Here is a 26,324-nt window from a genome sequence, read left to right on the forward strand (position 1 = left end):
GTACAAGTGTGCTAATGTGCTTAATACACTAGGGCAGGCATTATGACTATTCAGAGAGAGCCATGCTTATGCTTTTTGCTAATTAACAAGAGGTATTGCATACAAGCATTGAGTGGTGTGAACTGGTACCAACTGTGACTGGTGGGTTCTCTCGAAAATGTTTCCTCCTTGATCTCATGGTTGTGTGGAGGTATTCAGAGAATAGAATTCATTTATGGGCCATTTAGTGGTGTGGTGGATGGACCAGAGGAGGCTGAAGGGCTTGGTGAAGTAGAAAAATAAATACAAGCGGGAAAATCATTGGTGATATGCACAACAACTTATTGGTGGCAAAGGATGGACATGAGGAAGCGAGATTTGGAGTAACAGAGAATGAACACGACTAGTTGGAGCATTATATGTAGCTCTTTCATTTTATCAGTTCCAGCACCTCCAATATACAAGGATACTTCACCAATCTCAGTTTTGATGGAAAGAAAGTGGTTCTCTGTCACAGCTAATCATTTGCCTGCAAAATACTCTTCAGTATTTTTTATTTTGTCTGCTGACAAATACTTACTTAAGGTTTACCATTTTCTATTTGACTTAGAAGACCTGTCCTTATCCACCATAGCAGTTTTTTAATGTGATGACCCAAATTATCGTGTTTCCCCTTGGGCCAGTTCAAATATAGAATTGATCCCATGTTTCCAATTCAGCCACTTTTATCATTAGAATTACCTCCTGCTTGACCACTGGCATACTTCATCTGCAGAAATCTCAAAATGCACTGAAAATATATTTATTTAGTTGAGTTGTTAGACTATCCCAGCACTTCCCTTTTGATTTGATTCTTTCTTTTGTGCCAAGAGGTGGTCATCATATGCCTTTTGCTTTCCCTGAGTTACTTCCCTGTTATGAAGATCCCTATTCGTCATGTTAGCTTCCTAATATTTTGGCTATAAGACCGTTCTACGCAATAACATGCTATTTGAATATATATGTATGCACATACTCTTACCCCCCACTCTAGGTCCATCACTTTCCAAATGTATGGTCTCATTTCATGGATCCTGTCTTAGCAGTATGTTTGCATTGACTGTACAAGCCTACGACCCTGATTACGAGTGACCCAGATGGTTATACTGTATTTAGCACACCTGATTAAATCTGATACCTCTGGGTTAAGAATTTATTAGGTATGGTAAATAGCACTATTCAGAGTTTTTCCCTGACACTTTGGAATGACATGCAGATGTTGGTGGTTATCACAGCAAAATCCGTATCCCTTGGTAAATTGTGGTAGGTTTGACCCACCAAAATTTAATAGAGGGTGAAGATTTTCTCACCCCCAGTAAATACAATGTTCAATAAAATCCTCACAACGCATCAATTCAATGACTGCCCAAACAGTGGTTGTGCAACTGGCTCATAAATTTGCCAGTCAAGTTGCAATCAGAGCACCCAAACGCAGAGATATATCTGTAGCTCTTTTAGAAGTCTCAATCTTGTGAGAGCAAAATGTAAAAACACCAACTTTCTGTCCACATCACCAGTCATTGAGAAAGATGTAGTGAGGTGGCTGAGTGATGTTTGTTTCATTGCTGTTATTGTCAATGTTACAATGTATATACTTTAAAAAAGAATGTTGTGCTTAAGTTTACTGCAGGCAAAATACGTATGTCATGCATACACTCACAACTAGTTGGACATGCCCTGAGAAAAATACCATACAGACTTTGTCACACATTGAGTCAGTCAGAATTAAGTTTTGAGATGATCATATCAATGAGATGTTACAGCGCATTGGTAACTGCCTCAGAGTTCTGTGTTTCGCCAATGGAATGGTATTAGTGGATGTGTCAAAACAAATTGGAGGTACCCCTGTAATCTGTGGCAGGGAAGGGGGTGTAGCAATAGGAAAAAATTTGGAATCCCTGACTTTATTTACTCGCTATTGATAATAGCAGAGAGTATTCTTAGTGGACCAGATCTAGCTTCAGACGGACAATAATGTATGTTATTGCACATTAGACTATTTACTTCACTAGGCAAAATCTAAGATTAAACAGCTGAACCCAGAGAATTTTTACACACAGACGAAAGTATCAGTCAAACAAGTTTTTAAGTAATCTAAAAAAATGATCATAAATGTTATTGTTAAACTCCCAAATTGGGTTACAATCTAAAAGGTTAAACCACACATATAAAAAACATCATGAAATTCATAAGTCAAAGTTAAAACAGTAGTCGACGCAGCGTTTCGGTGCTTTTTTTCTTTTTAACACCTTCTTCAGGACTTTTAAAAACATTTGACTCCAATAGCTCTGTTTTGTATGAGCGATTGGTTGCGACAGGATTGATTTCAACGTAGTTTCAGCACATATTGTTAATAGCTCAGGCACCTCAGGTTTCCTTGAGCTCTTTCTTTTGAAAGATGTGCTCTTCTGATTGCACGGAGGAGCCACCGTATAATGCTCCTCCGTGTCGGCGTCTTCTTTGGGATTCGAATCCCAAAGAAGACGCCGACACGGAGGAGCAGGGAGGCCGAAATCCGACCCAAAGAGTGGCCTTCATATCAAAACACGAAGAAACTTTTTATCTGAAGCAGAAACAAACGAGCAAAAGTTAAGCCTTTATCCACATACAGGCTTATAACTCATAGAAGCTCCATTCTATCATCATTATACGGTGGCTCCTCCGTGCAATCAGAAGAGCACATCTTTCAAAAGAAAGAGCTCAAGGAAACCTGAGGTGCCTGAGCCATTAACAATATGTGCTGAAACTACGTTGAAATCAATCCTGTTGCAACCAATCGCTCATACAAAACAGAGCTATTGGAGTCAAATGTTTTTAAAAGTCCTGAAGAAGGTGTTAAAAAGAAAAAAAGCACCGAAACGCTGCGTCGACTACTGTTTTAACTTTGACTTATGAATTTCATGATGTTTTTTATATGTGTGGTTTAACCTTTTAGATTGTAACCCAATTTGGGAGTTTAACAATAAAATTTATGATCATTTTTTTAGATTACTTAAAAAATTGTTTGACTGATACTTTCGTCTGTGTGTAAAAATTCTCTGGGTTCAGCTGTTTAATCTTAGATTTTGCCTAGTGAAGTAAATAGTCTAATGTGCAATAACATACATTATTGTCCGTCTGAAGCTAGATCTGGTCCACTAAGAATACTCTCTGCTATTATCAATAGCGAGTAAATAAAGTCAGAGATTCCAAATTTTTTCCTATGGTATTAGTGGACACATGTATCAATCAGAGCAACCCTGGGAGCAAATAACGACACAGTGCACCTTGACGATGGCATATTCTTTTACCAACAAACATGCTATAGATTCACCGCTCTCTTTACACAAGGCGTTGGACAGAGTTCTTGTTCTTGTTGTATAGCTGAAATATCTGAATTCACACTTTCATATGAACATCTTCATCCACCTCCAAAGCTTTTTAAGGTGGTAACCTCTGAAAAAAATCTGAATTAGTAAAACAGATCGTAGTGAAGGAAGTGGCAGGAAAGCAACCCTATATATCATCGAACGTGTCCTTAATGGAGAGCACTAGAACAAAGGATAAAGGCATTTCTTAGAGTATGCTTAATGTTAAGCATATGATTTTAAAATATATATCTTAAAATCAGTAAAGAAGTATGACGACATTGGGTATATTGGGCATAGCTTCCAAAATAGGTATTTTTTGCACGAAAGACAGCATTCAAGGCAGGAACAAGCAAACCTCTTTTTCCACAAGGTAACCTGTCACCTTTACAAATCGGGAGTGGGAAATCTTCTTCATGTCAAGTTGCACATGTGGCACACAGTTCATTCTGGGGCGCAGCTCTGCAAGGCTCTCATGATCCCACCCGCTTACTCGGGTTGGAATTAACACAGTATTACCAACGCGCAGGCCAAGAAAGAGAAAGACCTTAGAGACTGAGATATGTAATTTTTAATCATATTATGCTAGCTACAAAGTGTCAATCACTTCACACACTGACAGGAGACAGAGGGGATTTCATACTACATGCGGTAATGATATTCATCTCGCAGTTTTTTTCTAGGTGTCATTCATTTCCTTTGCTATTACTTCTGTTTTCAACTACTGGATCAATTCTGCCATTTTGGTGTGCATAGCTCTAGGTAAGCAACAGAGAACTGTACTGATAACAAGCCACATAAGGAGAGCGACCAAGAAGATACAGCCTTATAAAAAATTACATGTCATTGTACTATTTCATAGTGTAGTTGTTTCCTCCAAAATATAATCCTCAAAAGCAGCATCCAAACCCCTATCTTACACAATCGTTATGTTTTTGTAATCAATGTTTTATCCACTAAAAGTACACTTTGTTGGAAAAGGTTAATTAGTATGTGTTAATCCTTTAAAAAAAATACTGATCGTAGTTACATGTAAATATATATATGCATATATATACATACATGTATATATACACATATCCGTATGCAATTATACATATACAGATTCCTAAATATATATATATATATGCATGTGTGTATATATATATTTATACATATATGTTGTATATTGACAGAAAACAGTGGCACTACTGCAAACTTGCTGGAATGACGTAGTCCCAACAGTGTCTGAACACTGAGCATGCTTTTTCTTTTTTTTGATATGCTACTGCCATGGAAAGGTCTTGCTGAAGTAGGAGTCTAAACGTCTATTTATTCTCATGCATAAATGCATAAATCACATCACTTTTAGTGCAGTGCTTATCATAGTTATATAGTTTCCACGTTGTGTACTAATGAAATCATAGCAACAGATGACGACGATGGAGAGGCGAAGACAGCAAGTTAAAAGTGTGGGAACATTATGACACCCCAAGTAAGGAGCATGGCAGTAGCTCTTGTGGAATGTCACGTTTTACAAGGACAATACTGTAGTTTTAAAAGTAGACAGCACGTATAGCATTCCTACATTGTCGTCATTCAGCGAACATTGGAAAAGAAAAGGAAGAAACAGAACACAAAATGAAAACATCAGTGAGCTATAGCCATCAAATCAGCACTATGTACAACCTTTGGAAAGAAAACGTATGTAAAAAAAAATACAAAATAAAAAGAAATAATTACAAGTATCCTTGTCGGAAAGCTGACAGACCGTACAGGACGACATTTACAATAGGGTCGGGGGGGAAGGATTCGATATGTGCATGTGTGCAAACCTGGTGGATAAATACCATGATAAAAGCATGAACGTGCTGTCTACAGAGACAGCAGAGATACATAAGAAAATGCACTTCCAGGTATCTAGCCGCTTCCCAGCATCTTTGTTGCACGTTGGTTGGCTTCGTCAATCCTGGCTTTGTTGGAGTCAGCCTGAGAAAGTAGAAACAAGTAAATGTTTTAGATCACCAATTTAGCTCCACATTTTATGCAAAGGTCTAGACATTGACTCAGGTGAGGGAAGGTCAATTATAGAAACACAAGCCTAAGCCAACGTTGCTTGATATGGCTTGACAGTGGACCTTTTGCAGAATGAACTGCTTCCAATGATTTCAAATGTACAACGAGTGGGCTTTGGCTCTGACAAAAGATGCAGGGGCATATTAGCAAGAACCTCGTTAAAATTATCTCTGTGTTAGCGGTAGGAAACTGCTGCTAAAACGGCGATAATGGGCTTGCTAATATGCGTTATAGAATTCCAATAGAAGCCCAGGTTAGATGTTCAGGACATCTAACCTGGGCTCCTATTGGACATCTATAACGCATATTAGCAAGCCTATTATCGCCATTTTAGCAGCCAGCGATAATTTTAACGAGGTTCTTGCTAATATGCCTCTCAGTTCTCTCTCGCCTCATGTTATTGGTTGTTTAGCATGTTATTCTACCTCCTATGGAGTGCTTGCATTCCAATGTATGAGGGCCAATTTACACACATTAAGTTATTTATCCAATAAATTCATTACTTACAGAAATCAATAGGTTTTAACTGTAGTGCGTTTTTTAAGTTTTAGTCAGGATTCAAAATACATCTTAGACCTATCAAGTTTGCCAGTGCTTGTCAATAAAACGTTTACATTCAATTTCTTGGCCAATACACAACTATTTGAGTTCTGACATGATTTTTGTCATGACTCCAATTTGAAAATCGTGCAAGATTCTACCCTCCTTCATGCATATTCTGTTTGGACTAAACCTCGTGCACCTAGTTTTTTGCTCACAAGACTTGAGGTGAAACATCTCTACTCAAAAGGACCACACTTGGAGCATTGAGGTGTTATCATAGTCTGAAAACATTACAAAGGTGCATGCGCAGCCTTCAAATGGACAAACCAAATAGGTAATATCAATGAGGGCACAATGAAGAACATGACCATTAGGTGTCTATTGTTTTATATGCAATTCTACAGATCTGGGAGTATACAATGATTACAAACTCAAGACCATTCCATGGTAGGGAGTGCCTTAGTTTCACAACTTACTGCCAGATTCATCAAAGACCCGTTTTGCGAGTCTTTAATAGCGATTCATAAGGAATCGCTATTAAGGATTCGCAAAACGGGATTCATGTAGGAATTGCAAAAAACATTGCGATTCCTACATGTTCCTTATTTGCGATTAGCAAATTGCTAATCGCAAATAAGGATGCGATTTCAAGGGTGCAGGGGTGTCCAAAGGACACCCTGTAGCACCCCTGAAATGTGCATTTACACTGATGTTGTGCACACACATGTCCAAAGGACATGTGTGTGTGTAACATGCAACTTAGAAAAATGCATTAAAATGCATTTTTCTAAGTTTTCTATGGGCCTACAGGCCCATAGGAATGAATGGGGAGTTATTCCTTATTTGCGATTAGCAATTTGCTAATCGCAAATAAGGATGCGATTTCAAGGGTGCAGGGGTGTCCAAAGGACACCCTGTAGCACCCCTGAAATGTGAATTTACACTGATGTTGTGCACACACATGTCCAAAGGACATGTGTGTGTGTAACATGCAACTTAGAAAAATGCATTAAAATGCATTTTTCTAAGTTTTCGCTATTTACCACGAGGTTTGACTTCGTGGTAAATAGCGGTCCTAAATTGAGAATTCGCAATTTCTAAATGTTTCATGAATAGCATTTAAGGAATCTCTAATAGAGATTCCGTAAATGCTAAACCTCGCATATTTGCGAATTCTTTATTAGCGATTTTTGCATTTGGGAGAGCTCTGGTTCTCATCCCGACTCACCTACTGGCCTGCCAGCTCCCCCTAATCAGGAATCCATTGGACTGGTCTGGAAGTAACCCCGGCTCTTTCCTTGGACAAGGAGATGGCTCCGCCGAAAACTGCTCCAAGGGGAGGCCGAGTAGCTATAGCTTCGGTAACTCCAGAAGGAGCAACATTGCATGCTGGAGTGGAGGATCCAGTATTAGGAGCGCTGAGTGGGACTACAGCGAACGGAGGCTCCTCACATGTGGGTATGAAAGTAATGAAGATGTTGCAGTCGGGAAAGGCTGCAGACTTGTTTCTCTCCAGCGATGTCACAGTGGGATGGTGGGGCCTAAAAACATAGACACAATAATGGGGGCACTCCTGGCCGGCTGCACTGGCACCGCAGGGAGCCAAGGGGAGTCCCCACTTGGACTTGGACTCAAGAAGGGCTCAGTGCGAGCAGGGGTTGCCGGCAAGATGGGGAAGCAGGCTAAAACTAGAGATACAATGTCTCCAACTGACACATTGCCAGAGGATGGAAACAATGTTGCAGATAATTCTGGCAGTAACTGTAACACTCTTCAGCCTGAGGCCAGAGCCTTAAGAGAGGGGCAGGGACAAATACCAGGGCTCGCCAGGACAGACAGCCCCAACTTAGGTGGTCCGAGTGAGGCACCACTATCAGCCCAGCACGGCCAGGAGAGAGGTAATGCCGGGTTGGACCAAACTAGTAACAACTCTGATCTTCTAGCCCAAACAGCCATAAAGAAATCGCCTCAGGCCAATGAAGGTGGGCATGAAGGGCTCAAGGCACATGAGGCACATGAGGCCAATAATTGCTCATCATCAGCACTGGGGATAAGAGCTGAAATGTTCCCCTCGCTGGGCCTGGTAAAACCAAAGGTGGGCACGTGCTTGGGGTCAAGTTCACCCTTGGGAGAACGAAGGGGAAACCCAAGCCGTGCACACCCTGGAAAGAAGGTACTGAACTGCACGGAAGACAAGGGGAAAGTAAAATCTTTAACCTCATGGTTATCGAGCTCAGGCTTGGGACCAGGGTTGGATCCTAAAGCTTTAGCTGGCGCTGGCAGGTACTCATTTTGCTTACTTCCCTGCCTCCAGCTAGATGCACCTGCCCTGCCCACCTCCTAGGTACAAACCCCCGACCTGCCAGAGTCTCCAGCAAAACTCGATCTTGCCAGAGAGGGGGGGGGGGGATCCTGGTGGGCACCAACTGCCAAAGGATACTTCAAGCATTAGAGAGCCATCACTCTCTCTATACATGCAGGCACTGCAGCTCCAATGGCTGGAGGCACAAGAACACTACTAGCAGGCTAGGGCTGCTAACCTCAGCATTCAGCAGTCTCTTACCCAGGTGACAAGCAAGGTGGGGCCACTAACGAGAGACATTGTGGAGCTGCAACAATGGGTCGCGGATACAGAAGAGACAATTACATCAACCACCAGAACTGTACAAAACTACGATGAACAGATATTAGGCATGCAAACTAAAATAGAGGATCTGGAGAACCGGCAGCGCCGTAGTACCTTAAGGCCGTTCGGGGGCCCTGAAGGCATGGAGGGCTCTGACCTGCGTGCCTACGTTGTCCAACTACTCCAAAAGGCCTTCCCATATTTGGCAGACTGGGATTGGGACTGCCAAATTCAGCAAGCACATACACTGCATAAGCCAAACCCTCACTATGCCATTGATTCTACAGACCGAGCGGCCACACCTAGAATGGGGAAGGTGAGAGCTTCAATCCTTGAGCTGGGGCGGCTTCAGTCCTTAAATGGTGCTTGGCTTTCACTTCACACAGATGTTCCTGGGTATACTTACTATTCTGCTCCACACAGATACTGTTATAGAAGAGACATGGCTTGGGTTTCTGACAATATACTGTCAACAGTCAGAATAGAAGTATGCCCTAGGATCACCTCTGATCATAACCCCATTTTACTTTCCTTCCAAGCTAAGACCGGGCTTAAAACACTGCAGTCGTTCTCATTACCATGCTATTTACTATCCAATAGCGACTACTTAGCTTTTACCCATAAAAAATTTGCGGATTTCCTTAAGGACAATATGTGGACAGCTTCCCCTTGCGTAGTGTGTGACGCAATGAAAGCGTATATCAGGCGGGTCACCCAGCAGTACATATGACAGCACAATAGGGAGCGGGAGACCGCGGATAGGGCTACTCTTCAAAAACTATTAGCCATCGAACTTCGCCTGGATCAGGATTTGTTGTACACCTCCCTAATAGATGAGCGGCTGTCTATAAGCAGGTCTTTCGGGAAGAAAGTTGCTGTGAGTTATAATAAGCACTGGTTGCTACAATATGAATATGGGGACCGAATTGGGAAAGGTGCTCTCCCATCAGATAGCGGACAACTAAGCTAAAACTGTGATAAAGGCTTTTAAAGGGGAGAACGGTATACAACAAGTGCACCCAAAAGCAATAGTTGACATTCTCTGTCTTTTATCAGAAACTTAACACACAAAAGGTAGTGGTGAACGAGGAAGGGCTTCAGGGATATATATTGGATAGTAAGCTGCTGCTCTTGTGGGAGAAGGACTCAGCCTTGCTGGAACAAGAAATTACGCGTGAGGAAATTGGTGAGGCACTATCTGAGTTACCATCAGGGAAAGCAGCCGGGAAAACTCAATCCCAGCTGAGTTCTAAAAAGCCTTTAAGAGTGCTCTGGTTCCTCTCCTGGCTATTCAACTCATAGGATCAAAGGGCCTGGCTCCTGAGTCATGGAACATGACAAACATAGTTTTGTCTTGAAAACGGACAAACCACCTGAGGAGTGCAGCGTTATCCCTTATAAACGCAGATGCTAAAATCTTTGCCAAAGTTCTGCCCACCCGGCTGGCTCCCATGATGCCAGGCTTTGTTTCTACCCAGCATCACGACTTCATACAGGGCAGAGACACCAAGGCTCATGTCAACACAACAGCTAGGAAGTCAGCGCTGAGCCCGGGCATGGTTCTGCTAGATACTGAAAAGGCTTTCAACTGGGTGGCTTTGGATTATCTATAGGCAACACTTTCCTCATTTGGTCTGAGAGGGAGATATAGTAAATGGATACAAGCTTTGTACAGTAAACCCAGGCTAAATTGTATCATAGCGATACAAAAGGGGATGATGGACGGAGCGTTTGAGCAAATCAAACACTCACCCCCAGTCAACTGATCTGGGTTTAATCCATCACCATTATTTAGCCCACTTAGCCACCCCATTTCAGACATGGCTATATGCAAATCAGTCTGACCCTGTGCCTCATGGGAACAGTCCAGCCCGAACTGCCAAGCCATGTCTTCCATGGACCGGAAACAAGCATCCTGGGACCGGTTTCGGATTCATAATCCTCATCAGCCAGGCTATCTTGAATCCAGTGGCCAAGTGAGCAAGGGACTCACGTCTGAGCATACCCTGCCACACTTAGGGCGAACAAAGTGATACAAAAGGGGATGATGGACGGAGCGTTTGAGCAAATAAAACACTCACCCCCAGTCAACTGATCTGGGTTTAATCCATCACCATTCTTTAGCCCACTCAGCCACCCCATTTCAGACATGGCTATATGCAAATCAGTCTGACCCTGTGCCTCATGGGAACAGTCCAGCCCGAACTGCCAAGCCATGTCTTCCATGGACCGGAAACAAGCATCCTGGGACCGGTTTCGGATTCATAATCCTCATCAGCCAGGCTATCTTGAATCCAGTGGCCAAGTGAGCAAGGGACTCACGTCTGAGCATACCCTGCCACACTTAGGGCGAACAAAGCGATACAAAAGGGGATGATGGACGGAGCGTTTGAGCAAATCAAACACTCACCCCCAGTCAACTGATCTGGGTTTAATCCATCACCATTCTTTAGCCCACTCAGCCACCCCATTTCAGACATGGCTATATGCAAATCAGTCTGACCCTGTGCCTCATGGGAACAGTCCAGCCCGAACTGCCAAGCCATGTCTTCCATGGACCGGAAACAAGCATCCTGGGACCGGTTTCGGATTCATAATCCTCATCAGCCAGGCTATCTTGAATCCAGTGGCCAAGTGAGCAAGGGACTCACGTCTGAGCATACCCTGCCACACTTAGGGCGAACAAAGCGATACAAAAGGGGATGATGGACGGAGCGTTTGAGCAAATCAAACACTCACCCCTAGTCAACTGATCTGGGTTTAATCCATCAGCATTCTTTAGCCAACTCAGCCACCCCATTTCAGACATGGCTATATGCAAATCAGTCTGACCCTGTGCCTCATGGGAACAGTCCAGCCCGAACTGCCAAGCCATGTCTTCCATGGACCGGAAACAAGCATCCTGGGACCGGTTTCGGATTCATAATCCTCATCAGCCAGGCTATCTTGAATCCAGTGTTTGATTTGTTCAAACGCTCCGTCCATCATCCCCTTTTGTATCGCTAAATTGTATCATGCCAGCTTACAAACATCTCCCTTCCCAATTTGGTGTGGTACCAGACAAGGCTGCCCCCTTTACCCTCTGCTTTTAGTGCTATACACCCAGCTATTTATTCGGGCACTACATAATAATGTACAGCTCTCCTTTGACTATAGGGCAGCACCAGCTGAAAATCACGGCTTATACAGATGCAGATGGCATAGCCGTCTTTACCATCGATCCAGCATCAGCAATAGACTCTGTAGAAATTGAAGCAAATAAATCCGGCCTCTTTTCTGGTTACAGACTGAATGTCAAGAAGACACAAGTGCTTCTTAACTTCCAGCCTGAAAAACCTATTTCAGGTGTCTGTTTGACAGCCACTTACTTAGGGGTACGCATTTCTCCAAAGATTGAGCTTATTCCTGCACTAAACTACGATCCCCTGCTGGAAGTCGTAACCAAGCAATTGAGGAGCTAGCATAAGCTTACAATTAGCATATTGGGGAGGTGTAACATTATAAAAATGAAGGTGGTCCCAAAAAATTTTGTACCTTTTTTGGTCAATTCCTTGCGTGTCCCCAACTCCTTTTTTTAGGAAATTAGATGGGGTGCTGAGCAGTTTTTTCTGGGGGTACATCATGGAGGGCAATAGGGCTAATGAAACTTCCTTACAATCAGGGTGGGCTAGAGCTCCCAGATTTTAAAATGTACTACTGGGCAGCTCTGTGGGGCGACTTCGTAGCCTCTTGAATTCTGAAAAACAAGACTTTTGGCATTGTTTGGTCTTGGGACCTGACAGTTGAATGTTCCTTTATAGAGTCAGTGACCCTAACTATTTGAAACAAGTCTGTTTTAAGACCATTAGGGGAACCTGATGGGCTAGTTGGCACCCAGGGACGCTCAGTATTCAAGGGGACTTAATCCCCCAACTTAGAACGCACCGGGGGTGCGTTTGCAGAGTGCTGCAGGGAGGCGGCGAGGCCTCCGGCCAGTTGCCGGTTTGTTTTTAATTTTTTTTAACTCTTATTTTCTTGGAGGGGGCTCCGTGGCCTCCCTTCCTTGGGACATTTTTGGCCCCGGGGACCCCGGCCCTGAGCATTTTCTATTTCTTTTTTTTAATGAGAAGGGGGCCGCGTGGCCCCCCTTCCCTGGGCCACTATTGCCCCGGGAACCCCATCTCCCATGGCCTGGCCTCAAGAGAGGAGGGCCGCGTGGCCCCCTCCCCTGGGCCACTTCTGGCCCCGGGGACCAGGGCCCTTTGCGCTGGGGATGGTGGGGAAGCCACAATGCCCCCACGGTCCCGCCAGCTCCCCTCCTCCTGCGGGAGCCGGCATTGCTTTTGAGCATGGGGAGCTGCTAACATGCAGCTCCCCTTGCTTAAAAGCAATCGGCTTTGCTTCATTGAAGCAAGAGCAGATTTTCCTGCTCTCGCTTCAATCAAGCAAAGCAGGGTTTGCATGGCAGGGCGGGAGATTCACGGCTCCCGCCCTGCCATAGCAAACAACTATGCCCAAGCTATTGAGATAGCGAAATGCGTTGGTTGTCCTTGTTAATCCTCGTGTGCTGAAATGGATTAAATGGAAGAAAGGAGAAACTTTAACCTGTGAGTGCGTTTTCATTGTGATTTTCGAATCTTGTGGAGAATATATATATATACATACATACACACATACATATATATATATATTCACTGAAAAAACCATAGATATATAGACCATATATAGTTAGGAATTAGCATTTACAAAACCTTATTTTACTCACACAAAACCATTGAAATTCGCATATATAGTTAGTTGCACTAACTATATATCGCGCACCCGCAATCCACTGCTGATCATGTCACATATTACATCATTCATGACATGGTCAGTGACATCACTGATGACATCACTGATGACATCTCAAATGACATCACTGATGACATCACTGATGACATCTCAAATGACATCACTGATGACACCACTGATGACATCTCAAATGACATCACTGATGACATCACTGATGACATCTCATTTGACATTACTGATCACATCACTGATGACATCTCATTTGACATTACTGATCACATCACTGTTGACATCATTCATGTGATAATACGATGAACCTCTTCAGACTCTAATATAACCTTAGATACACTCAGTGTAAACAGACACTCACAGACTGTCACTCATCCATGGAGTTACTCACACACCTAGTCAGTCATGCAAAGAATCAATCACACCTCCATTTCCTCAACTATACAGTTATACACACTTTACTTATTCAAACATATACTAACACATATTTACTCTCTTATACAATCCCTGATACAAGTTCACAATGATCCATAAAGCCACTCACACATTCACTGGCTCTTATGCACAGTTATTTATATATGTCAACTCTCACATGTACTGTGTTTTACATATGTACTTACTTTGACATGTAGCACTGAGATATCCATTCACTCACCAATACACTCATGCACACAGTCAACCGCCCATACAGCTGTTTCCACATGCACTTTTGAACCCATACATCTAGTGAATCAACTGCTCACACATCTATGCACAGAGTCATACACCTCCCAGCCACCCACACACTCACTCAGTCTCCCATAAAAATACTTGGGCAACCAATCAATAACCCATATAGTTACTCATATAGCTACTGATCAACACATGCAGCAGTTTACAGAACAACAGACATAATGATGCACAAATTAAGACAGTTTAGTCACTAACCGATGCACTCAGTGAGACACATTTAATCACTCACTCATACAGTCAGTCATGCACCTACTAAATCCTTCATCCAGACACTTATACATCCACTCATTCTTCAATATGTAAGACATATTTTAACTTTACAGAAACATACAGTCACTGGATGTTGTCATCAGTGATGTCATCAGTGATGTCATTTGAGATGTCATCAGTGATGTCATCAGTGATGTCACTGACCATGTCATGAATGATGTAATATGTGACATGATCAGCAGTGGATTGCGGGTGCGCGATATATAGTTAGTGCAACTAACTATATATGCGAATTTCAATGGTTTTGTGTGAGTAAAATAAGGTTTTGTAAATGCTAATTCCTAACTATATATGGTCTATAACCTATGGGTTTTTCAGTGAATTTCAATGGTTTTTTAATAGCAAATATCGAAAGCTGTAAAATGTATTCTTCTTTTAAAGGAAAAATATATTTTATATGTATTTAATATAATTTTTTTATGTATATACATTTTTTGAGGGAACGAATTTATCAACTATCATGCTGAAGAAGAGTGTGGGGAAAAAAAACAAAGAGGAGGACTAAGAGGAAAGAACAATCAGTTCAAAAATACAATTGCTTTAAAGCATGAAGTACTTTTCCACACATTTACATTTAAATAACCCATATTAGAACATACAAAATATCTACAGAGGAGACGGTGTACATTGAATTTTAGACTCTTCATTGGTACCTACATGTTGGTACTTACATCACCCACACAACACAACAGCTCTATTCAGAGCTACCCTACCTCAAAGCACTCTAAAATATTATTTTACTATTTCCCTTGGTTTTCCCCTTGTTACGCTTTCCGGAACGCTACCCGGTGCGCGGACCGGGCGCTAACCATGCGAAAATTTGAAAAAAAAAGTTTTGTTTTTTTTTACATGTATGGGCCTCCTCAGCCACCCTCAGAAAACCTAGGGGGTCAGGATATGTCTCCCGTGCCCCCTTATACCCATTCCCAACATTGTTTATCCTCCATCTTGTGGCTAAATTCGTCCGAAACACAAGATGGCGGACTCCCGTTACGCTACCGGTGAGCTACCCGGTTCGCGTACCGGGTAGCGCTTCCACCGCGAAAAATCGGAATTTTTTTTTTTTTTATTTTTTTGCCCCGCGGGGCCCTTTAATAGCCCCCACATCAATCCTAGGGGGTCAGGAGGGGTCTACCTTGCCCCCTTTCATTCATTTCCCCCTTCGTTTATTTCCACCTCTTGTCTCTCGATCCTACCGAGAGACAAGATGGCGGCCGCTCCGGACTGTTTAGAATGTTGACAGTCACCGGAGAGCCAATCCGCTTCTCCTCGCGAAGTTCCGTTACGCGTCTGGTACACGAACCGGGCCGCTAACCGGGACGCTGTCACAGATATATATATTTTTTTGAACGTTAATTTCTCAAAATCCACTGGAGCACATATCTTGAGACCTATCAAAGGCACATCGGGCAAACAGTCTCTACAATTTTGACAAGTTTCATAGAAATCCATTCAGCCGTTCGAGCTAAAAGTGAGTCCAACCGCCCTATGGAAAACTCAATGTTAAAAACACGTTTTGGGACCCCCCTTTTTTCTCGGCCCCCGCTTGACGAAACCCCCCCAAACTTTCAGGGGACGCTCAAAAACAAAATGTGCCATTTTCCTGAACATTTCAGCCAATTCCGTCCATCAACGCCAAAGTTATTCAACATAGAATTTTCAGAAATCCCTATTCAAAAAAATCCTAACTATATATACCTACTGGCGACCGCCAGTAGGTAATAGTATATATATATATATATATATATATATATATATATATATATATATATATATATATATAACATTTCTATGGCAAAATGAAACCCCTCATTTTGTTCCTTTTCAAATTAAATGTATTAAGTGTTACCACTTTATTCCAATCAAGATGACTTCAGGTGTGCCATACTTTTGTCATAAGTAAGACTGTTAGCGTTCTAGTTGTTCTTTAGAACACTCTGGGACATTCTGTCATTGGGCTATAGTTGGCCGCCAAGAACGACAGGACGTCGTGTGTGAACAGAGGTATTTGACTTCGAGGGGGCACACAGTCTCGCATTTGACCGCCCTCACACACGAACTCACCTGAAGGGACGGGCTGCTGCAGTTATGGGGACTCAGGGAGGTTCCCGCTATTTCCTGGACCTACGTTCGACCCACCTCACCTGGAGCTGGCTGCAACCTACAGTTACCCCACTTCCCCACGCCACCAGCCTCGCAGCGCCAGGACAGTGCCTGCTGGGACTTGGAGTCCATTGAACTTGACTTGTGCTCCTATTGGTGTGACGACATCATTAGGGGGAGGGGACACGCACCAGCAAGTATTTTACACAGGATGAGCACTATGGGGTCGTATACTTTACAGCACAGGGCACTGAAGAAGGCGAGTGTGCCGAAATGCATCTGCCGTTGCTGGGGTGTGTGAAATAAAGGGTTCCTGCACTGCTTTCCCCTGTGGCCTCTGATCTTTTCCTCGTGAAGGGATTTCTTCGGATATATATATATATATATAACATTTCTATGGCAAAATGAAACCCCTCATTTTGTTCCTTTTCAAATTAAATGTATTAAGTGTTACCACTTTATTCCAATCAAGATGACTTCAGGTGTGCCATACTTTTGTCATAAGTAAGACTGTTAGCGTTCTAGTTGTTCTTTAGAACACTCTGGGACATTCTGTCATTGGGCTATAGTTGGGCTACATCTGGCTGATATTTGGGCTACATTTGGGCTCTTTTGTCTCTGGTGGCCATCTTGGGAGACTGCATATCAGAATTGTTTTAATGAAATATAAGAGGATTTGAGAAGTCACTCAAAATGTGCCCTAATTTTTCTTTCTTCAGCACTAATCATAATTTCTATGGCAAAATGAACCCCCTCATTTTGTTCCTTTGCAAATTAAATGTTTTAAGTGTTAACACTTTATTCCAATCAAGATGACTTCAGGTGTGCCATACTTTTGTCATAAGTAAGACTGTTAGCGCTCTAGTTGTTCTTTAGAACACTCAGGGACATTCTGTCACTGGGCTATAGTTGGGCTACATCTGGCTGATATTTGGGCTACATTTGTTTTTTTTTTGTCTCTGGTGGCCATCTTTGGGCTACATTGGGCTACATTGGGCTACATTTGGGCTCTAACATATATATAGCCCAATGTAGCCCAATATATATTTTTCAAAGTTAATTTTCGTAAAAACCACTGGAGCATATATCTTGAGACATAGCAAAGGCACATTGGGCTACCAGTCCCTACAATTTTGCCAAGTTTTGTGGAAATCCATTCAGCCGTTCGAGTTAAAAGTGCGTCCAACCGCCCTATGGAAAACGTAATGTTAAAAACACGTTTTGGGACCCCCCCTTTTTTCTCGGCCCCCGCTTGACGAAACCCCCCCCCAAACTTTCAGGGGACGCTCAGAAACAAAATGTGCCATTTTCCTGAAAAGTTCAGCCAATTCCGTCCATCAACGCCAAAGTTATTCAACATAGAATTTTCAGAAATCCCTATTCAAAAAAATCCTAACTATATATACCTACTGGCGACCGCCAGTAGGTAATATATATATATATATATATATAACATTTCCATGGCAAAATGAAACCCCTCATTTTGTTCCTTTTCAAATTAAATGTATTAAGTGTTACCACTTTATTCCAATCAAGATGACTTCAGGTGTGCCATACTTTTGTCATAAGTAAGACTGTTAGCGTTCTAGTTGTTCTTTAGAACACTCTGGGACATTCTGTCATTGGTCTATAGTTGGGCTACATCTGGCTGATATTTGGGCTACATTTGGGCTCTTTTGTCTCTGGTGGCCATCTTGGGAGACTGCATATCAGAATTTTTTTAATGAAATATAAGAGGATTTGAGAAGTCACTCAAAATGTGCCCTAATTTTTCTTTCTTCAGCACTAATCATAATTTCTATGGCAAAATGAACCCCCTCGTTTTGTTCCTTTGCAAATTAAATGTTTTAAGTGTTAACACTTTATTCCAATCAAGATGACTTCAGGTGTGCCATACTTTTGTCATAAGTAAGACTGTTAGCGCTCTAGTTGTTCTTTAGAACACTCTGGGACACTCTGTCACTGGGCTATAGTTGGGCTACATCTGGCTGATATTTGGGCTACATTTGTTTTTTTTTGTCTCTGGTGGCCATCTTTGGGCTACATTGGGCTACATTGGGCTACATTTGGGCTCTAACATATATATAGCCCAATGTAGCCCAATATATATTTTTCAAAGTTAATTTTCGTAAAAATCACTGGAGCATATATCTTGAGACATAGCAAAGGCACATCGGGCTACCAGTCCCTACAATTTTGCCAAGTTTTGTGGAAATCCATTCAGCCGTTCGAGCTAAAAGTGAGTCCAACCGCCCTATGGAAAACTTAATGTTAAAAACACGTTTTGGGAACCCCCTTTTTTCTCGGCCCCGCTTGACGAAACCCCCCCAAACTTTTTGGGGACGCTCAGAAACAAAATGTGCCATTTTCCTGAAAATTTCAGCCAATTCCGTCCATCAACGCCAAAGTTATTCAACATAGAATTTTCAGAAATCCCTATTCAAAAAAATCCTAACTATATATACCTACTGGCAACCGCCAGTAGGTAATATATATATATATATATATATATATATATATATATATATATATATATATATATATATATATATATATATATATATATATATATATATATATATATATATATATATATATACACACACACAGACACACACATTCTCTCTCTCTCTCTCTCTCTCTCTCTTTCCCTCCCTCCCTCCCTCCTCAAGGGGTTTCATGGCAGTTGTGTTAGGTTATGTTAACTGATATTTATTAAGTGCTCAATCATCCCACCAGGTTTCTTGCCTCTGACAGAAGACAGAGTCTTTACCTTTAGATCTGCCATTGTGATATTTTCTACAGGCACAATGCTCATCATTAGGTAAAATCCACCTCCTCTCAGCGGCCCAGCCAGATTAAAATTACTATAGCTTACTAGGTTAATATTTCTGTTGTGCACTTACATTTTAACCCTTACTTGCTCCAAGCATTTTGTATGACCTCATTTGTATTTCTTTTACAAAGAGCTGACCTGACAGAGACCAATCATAATGGAAAAGAGGCCTGTTTTGCTAGTCAAATACTACTAGACTGAATACAAAATAGCTGCCCTGTTTAAACAAGCATTGGGAAAGTCAATAGGCCTGAAGTTTAATGGCTGCTGGCAAAGCTATTGGCTGTTTCAATTTTTGTACACACACGAGTGGCCATTTTAGAATGAGGCTTTTCATTTTTTATCATTAAAGTTTGTCAAAAACAATTCAAAGATGGCCATCCGTGCATGTGCTTGTTCAGGTTGCATCTTTGAATGCTTTTAGAATCCTTTATCATTGCATACTGTTCCAAGGTGGCAGACACGTTTTTAAACAATACTTTCCATCCCATGAGACAGCTTTACACCTTTCCATTTACTGCTTTCCAACCCCATGTTTTCAATTGCTCATCTTTAATTAGCATGGTTTGGGCCACTTTGCCAAGTATGGTGCCTGTGTTCACTTATATGCCTATAGTGATTTGAGTTTTGTTATCATATTATATGTAACAGTCTGCTAGTGATCCTGAAATGCAAAATAAACTTTTTTTTAAAAAGGAACAAAGAATGACTGCTCTTTATTGGGAAAGGTGTAGAAGGAAAGACCCGAGGGCGCAAACTGATACCTTGGGGAATAGAGGAATATAACCAACAAGAACTTGAACTGACAAATATAATCAATTATAACAAGTGATTATTATTACATTATTATTTTCAATACTATTGATAATTGTAACAAGCTATAATCTAACATAAGATGCCAAAATATGTACTGTTACAAAATTTATGTCCTACAATAATACATGTGTGCTTACGCTGTTAACAAAATATCCAGGTAGTCCGTGAGTATTCATTCTATTTAACAAATATTTGTCAAAATAGAAAATACGTTTTCACTACGCGTTTGTAGAATGTATTGTCACACTAACAATATTTCATTATTGCACAATATTATGCTGCTACTTGGAAATGTAGACTTACTCACAGAAATGGGAGCAAAGTTTGGTTCGCCACTGGCTTGTAGGTCGAGGAAACTAAAGAATGGTTCCTCGGGCTTTGTTAATCAGTTAGTTCCAGCGCATGTTTGTCAATTTAAACATTCTAATTTGAAATCTAAACTATTGTTCTGTGGAGGAATTTGACTGCAGACTGAGAGAGAAAGACCAGAGGCAAGCAGGTTTATTTTCTCTCTGAACCCATTCACTATGAGACTGTGCAATGACAGAGGAGAGTGCCAGGGGGGGGGGGGGGGGGGCAAAAATACACGTCCTCTACCCACCCCCAATGACACTGATCTCTACTGACTTCCAGGCTTGGGGCAGTACCACTATCTTAATGAAAATAAAGAGAGCAGGATGAAAACTTGTAGCGAGCAAATTGTAGGTATTGAAACAATGTCTCATTTCTGTATAGGCACTGTTAATACGATATACAGTGACAGATACTAGTCAACACTGCAATTCAAATATCTGTCTCGGGTGCTAAAACAACATGCAATGTATCAGTTTTGAAGGAAGGAGAAATGCACGTTTAGGAACTGCATTCACTAAAATAAGATTTATTTTGAGCAAACCGTTTCAGGGATAACGAATACAAGCAGCAATGCACGCAGAAATACGTTTAGAATGTGCAACCTTGCAAAGAGCAGTATTTCAGCCCTTAGACAAACTATGTCACAACACCAAAGAAACATTTGTACATCCACGTTTCTAAACAGGTGTTTGCTGGAGAGTAGTTGATCGATTGAAAAACGTAATGGATGTTGTGCTCTCTGCTTGTCGTTTGCTCGGGTACCAGAAATAGCATGTCTTGTTTTTTTTTTTTATGAAAGGCAACATTTTAGCAGGCGGACTTCACTTTAATTTTGTTGTCATATGTGGTGTGTTCGAAGGGCGTGTAGTTAGAATACAAACATATTTTTCGCAACTATAACAATCCCCTCCAAAACACTTGAGGCTGTCTATATAGTTGCCTATAATTGTAACTCGGTCACATTTGTAGATTCAAGGGTAGGTTTAATAAATGTGTATACATTTTCTTTCACTGGTAGCTAAATATTTGTTTGTGAGCATGGATGTGTATGGCAGCAATTACAGCTCCGTATCTGTGAGAAAATGCCTATTTCGTCTGGCCACACCCATTTTCTGCTCAATCTCTTGCTGGTTTTAGAGTTTGCACACTGGGGCACTGCTGCAGAGTACCCCGTGTATGCGTGTGACTGCTAAAACATGTAAAATTTGGCTAATCCTAGATTGACATGTTTTATTCTCCTGTAAAGCCATAAGTATATGGAGTGAAACTTCATCAATGGCATGGAAAGTTAAATGTCACCTGTGAGTTGCAGCATATGCTGTCACTCTTCTCCCTATCCCCTCTCCCCCCCACTTGTGAGGCAATGAAAGTATGCCTTCTAAACCTGCAGCCGACCTGTCAAATAAACCTTTTTGACAGGGGATAACCTTCCTTTTAGATAATAAATAGGTCAACCTACGTATACCTTATAGCCAACAAAGTAGTGTGCAAAGTATTTAAAATTGAGACAGGTAGAAATGTAATGTCACCATTACCCTACAGTGACAAGGCCCCAAAAACAATTTTCTCTGTGGTAGGCTCTGAAGAAAACCAGACTACATTTTAAAATATGAATTCTGTTTCTTTACTTTGGTATCAACTAGAAAACGTATTCAACCACGCTTATTGTTATTGAAAGCCCAATTTAGTGGTGGAATTGGATTTTAATAAATATTTAGGAAATGTAGTTTTAGATGAGAAAGTGGCTTTTCTCCTGGCTGAAGCTCCTGGAGGCTCATCGACATTATCTTTCCAGCAGCTGTCATTCAATCAAGTGCTTAATAAGTGTGAAATGTCTTCCAGCAGCTACACACTAGACCAAATCCTGCTTGGCTGAGGCTTCTTGCAGCCTTGAAAAGGACCAAACAGTACCAGAATACAGTACTTGTGTATCTCCTCTCTGGTTGCTGAAAACCCATGCTTTGGCCCTGCAAGACTTGTCTCTCCTGTTTTGTTGTGGGTCCAGGGCCTGCTCCAAACATGTGAGGACACTAGTGAGTGCCATAACAACTTCCCATAGACACCCCAGCTCTCAGAGCCCAAGGTTAGTGTGGCTAAGATTTCTGCCATCTTGGCATTTCTCTGGCACATGGGATGTTGGACCTTGTTGCAGTAAGGCAAAGAGGGACTGCTGAAAAAGTGGGTCAGTTGCCACTAGGAACTTTTACCCCATTTGGGTAGGAAGTGCCCTGGAGTCCTCCCTCAATCACTAGCTAGTGCTAACCATAAATGTAGCACTCCTCTCTGGAACCGTGGAAGAACATGAGAAGGATTGCAACTGTTGTTTGAGATCTGTGATGTGTCCTGTAGAGCTGGACATGCACCCAAGTGTGCCCATAACAGAGAACTGGACTCCAAGGGTCAGTTGGCTGACGTTGTGTGGCTACAGGGACACAACAAGCTGCAAGAGGCATTATCCCTGAGGTGCCCAGTATCAACTATACTGGACTGGACCCTGCTATTGGCCTATACCTGAAACCTTGAGCGTCTCTATGTGCCTTCCCTGGTATCATGGGGCCTTAGAAGTGCATTCCTGTGGTTGTGGAGGCACCAGAAGAAAGTTTGGAAAGTTTTGAAAACGTTTCCTACAGGGCTAGAGAGCTCCAGTGGGACCCTCTGGGAAAAAGTATCCAACTGGTAGTTCTACAGTGTCTAAATGGATTTCAGCGCTGTTCTGCTCAAGGATCCCCACATCTCAGCATCTGCATTGGGAGTTTGAAAAGTTTCACCAGGAAATCTCCAAAGCACCAGCAGGACCAATCTACTTCAGGTAGCCGATTATCTATTTCATGGCGGCTACAGTTTTAGTAGCTACCTGCTTCAGAGAGGATTTTTTCCCATTCTGTGTTACACAGTATTTCAACACTTTTCTTCAAACAAGTGACTTAGGGCCAGATGTAGGAAGCCTAATACCGGTCGGTAATGGCCGAAATTACTGAATTTCGACCGTTACCGACCGGTATTAGGCATTTGAGATGTAGGGGCCTCATTTAAGGATTCGGTAATTTACCGAATCGGTAATTTAAGGAATCGGTAAATTACCGAATTCTTAAATACTGATTCAGTAAATTACCGAATCCTTAATGTAGGAAGCACTCAAGTGAGTGCTTTTCACTTGTAAGGATTCGTTATTTACCACCAACTACAAGTTGGCGGTAAATAATGAAAACCTTAAAAAAAGCAATTTTGTGCTTTTTTCAACTGTGCCATGTGGCAAACATACATGCCCTTAGGAATGTGACACCCTGCCACCCTTGTAGGTCTACCCCCTTTTACCGATTCGGTATTTACCATTTTGAAAAACCACATTTAATAATTATTCTTTTCTCTGGTGAGTAACTCCATGTATGCCCATGTCACTCCATACAAGTCTGAGGTCACACTCATTAATCCTCTATGCTAGCTGCAAGGTATCTTTAAAGTGAGGTAATTACTAATGGCAAGGCTATCTACCTGCACTATTCAGCATGATATGTCTAGCCATAAGTAAGGAAATCCTGAATGCATTTCTTCTTTTGTAAGTTTATTGTGAGCTGTCATTGTGGAAATGTGTAATATTTTACTTAGCATAAGCTACAGCCACTTTGACTGTGGTGTCCATTTCGTTTCCTTCGTAATTCTTTCGTACTCTGCTGTTTGCCTTTTCACTCTGCTTGTGTCAACTATTTTAGTCGACCTCTTGGCATGGCTCAGCAATGTACGTGCTGGGAGGTTGGTAGCTACCAGTACACCTGCTCCCCCTTCCTATTTGCTGACCAAGTGGTTATCCATCTGTCCTTGTTTTCTGATAGCTATTTCTACATTTGTTCCTTCCATTTCTGTCCACATGCTTACATTGCAGAAAAAGAGTATAAAGACAATGGTCTGTGAGTTCAGCGTATTACCTCCAGCAGCACTTGAGAGTGTTGTGTGGACGTGGTCCCACATGAGTGATTAATAAACTTGATTTATTTACTTCAACTCCAGCGCCAATCTCTATTTTGTTAATCTTTGGACCCGTGGACGAGAGGGTGACCCTGCACCTGTGTGCTCACTTTTGGGTACATTTCCACAGTGAGCTAACTGTCATGGTTTCAGACATATGACCAGCGATCTACCCAGTCAGGCTCCTCAAATATAAGCATATGGAATGGTGTACATTGGGTGCATGTAAGCCACATCTGCTTTCCTTTAAATCAGTTGGTTCCTTAGCATTGCTAAGAACTCTGCAAACATTCTTTTTCACATGTATGTGGATGACACCCAACTATATCTGAAAATCACCTCCCCAGAAGTTTTCATTTCACTTAACTCTACTCTGACAAACAGTAATAACTGACTCACTGAGAACCACCTCATGCTCAACACCTCCAAAATTGAATTCCTCCTCATCGCTCCCCCTAATCACACTCCCAAGATTGACCTCTGGATGAAACATCTTACATCCTTCAACTGCTCTCGCCACATTATCGAGTCAGATAAATCCCTTGGAGTTACACTAGACATGCATCTGAACATGTAGAATCATATCAGCAATGCAACCAAGGGAGCTAAACATCAGATGAGAACACTAAGGAATCTCAAATGAATCCTTCCACATGAACACTTTAAGCTGGCAGTACACATTTTTGTTCTGTCTCAGCTTGACTACAGTAGCTCCACGTTGTGTGGTCTTCCCAAACATACCTTGGCCCCACTAAGAGCTTTCATTAATGCCGCAGCCAGATTGATTACTGCTACAAAATGAAATGAACACTTATTCCCAGCTCTAAAAAACCCTAAACTGGCTGCCATATGAAGCAAGAATATAGCTAAAGATTGCCTGCATGACTCACAACGTCCTACATTTCAAGACCCCCATTTATCTGGCTCAAAAGCTAGAATTATCAGAGTGTTGCAGACAGTCATCAAGTGCAAGTTCACTGCTTCTGAAATCACAGATCTTACATAAAAAGAGAATGAGTCACAGAGCTTTCTCTGGCATTGCCCCGAAGATCTGGAACTCTCTTCCACCGGAAGTCTGTTGAATCTCATCCAACGATTCTTTAAAAATGTGAAAAACATCCTAATAAACAAGTTTCTACCCTAAAACGCCTTAGCTCTACTAATCTGCCCTCATTTTTTGCTCTGATTGACTACTACATATTTGTGCACCTGGAAATCCCAGTTTTAGCATGCTATGCTCTTAGATGTAGCAACTGTTTTTTTCTTTTTCTTTTTCTCCTACTACTGTATCATACCTTGCCTAAATGTAAAACGCTCTGATACCCACATGGGTCTTGTTCACGCTATACAAAACTTTATAAATAGAAAAAAATATAGAATTGCTGTATCTTGTGGTTGCATGGGTCCCATTTAGTGGCCAGTGTGCACGGAGCACTGAAACATGACACCACTACCAGGTTCCAGGTTCACTCTCTGCCTTGCACAAAGATCCCATGAGGTCTTGGCGGATTGTGGTGGAATTCCGGGTTGTGGCCCATTGGATTGTGTATTTAACTTGTGTCCACTGACCCGACACTGCTTCACCTCTGACAAATTTTGCCAAAGCAGTTCCTTGATGTCGTCTTGAGAAACCTAGACGTTTCCCTTTCAGCTGTTGGTGCTTGTTATGTTGCTCCAGTGATGTAACTGGAGCGACATGTGATGTGTAGAGATGTGCCCACTAAGCAGGGGTCTGGGATGCCGACCCCTGCTGCCTGTCCAAGTTGGTATGTTCCTGTGAGTCATGTGGGAATCGCAAATAAAAGATCCCCGGGCCGAGGGCAGAGGCAGTAAGGACCCAGGCCGGGGACATGATAACACACTCTCCTGTGTCCTGTGGTCA

The 26,324-nt window shown here is 42.0% G+C and overlaps 1 protein-coding gene across 2 annotated transcripts in view; it reads right to left on the bottom strand.

Annotated features, from left to right (window-relative positions):
* Positions 1-3,921: 3,921 nt before the first annotated feature.
* The window catches only part of LOC144763695 (synaptosomal-associated protein 25), a 251,144-nt gene continuing 228,741 nt past the window's right edge, over positions 3,922-26,324 (bottom strand). For both annotated transcript variants that reach the window (XM_078649531.1, XM_078649532.1), the window contains exon 8: positions 3,922-5,333. In XM_078649531.1, the coding sequence (XP_078505657.1) occupies positions 5,265-5,333 (69 nt within the window). In that variant the 3' untranslated portion in view covers positions 3,922-5,264. The remainder of the gene's footprint in view (positions 5,334-26,324) is intronic.

The sequence above is a fragment of the Lissotriton helveticus genome, chromosome 6 (genome assembly GCF_964261635.1).
Source record: "Lissotriton helveticus chromosome 6, aLisHel1.1, whole genome shotgun sequence".
NCBI lineage: Eukaryota > Metazoa > Chordata > Amphibia > Caudata > Salamandridae > Lissotriton > Lissotriton helveticus.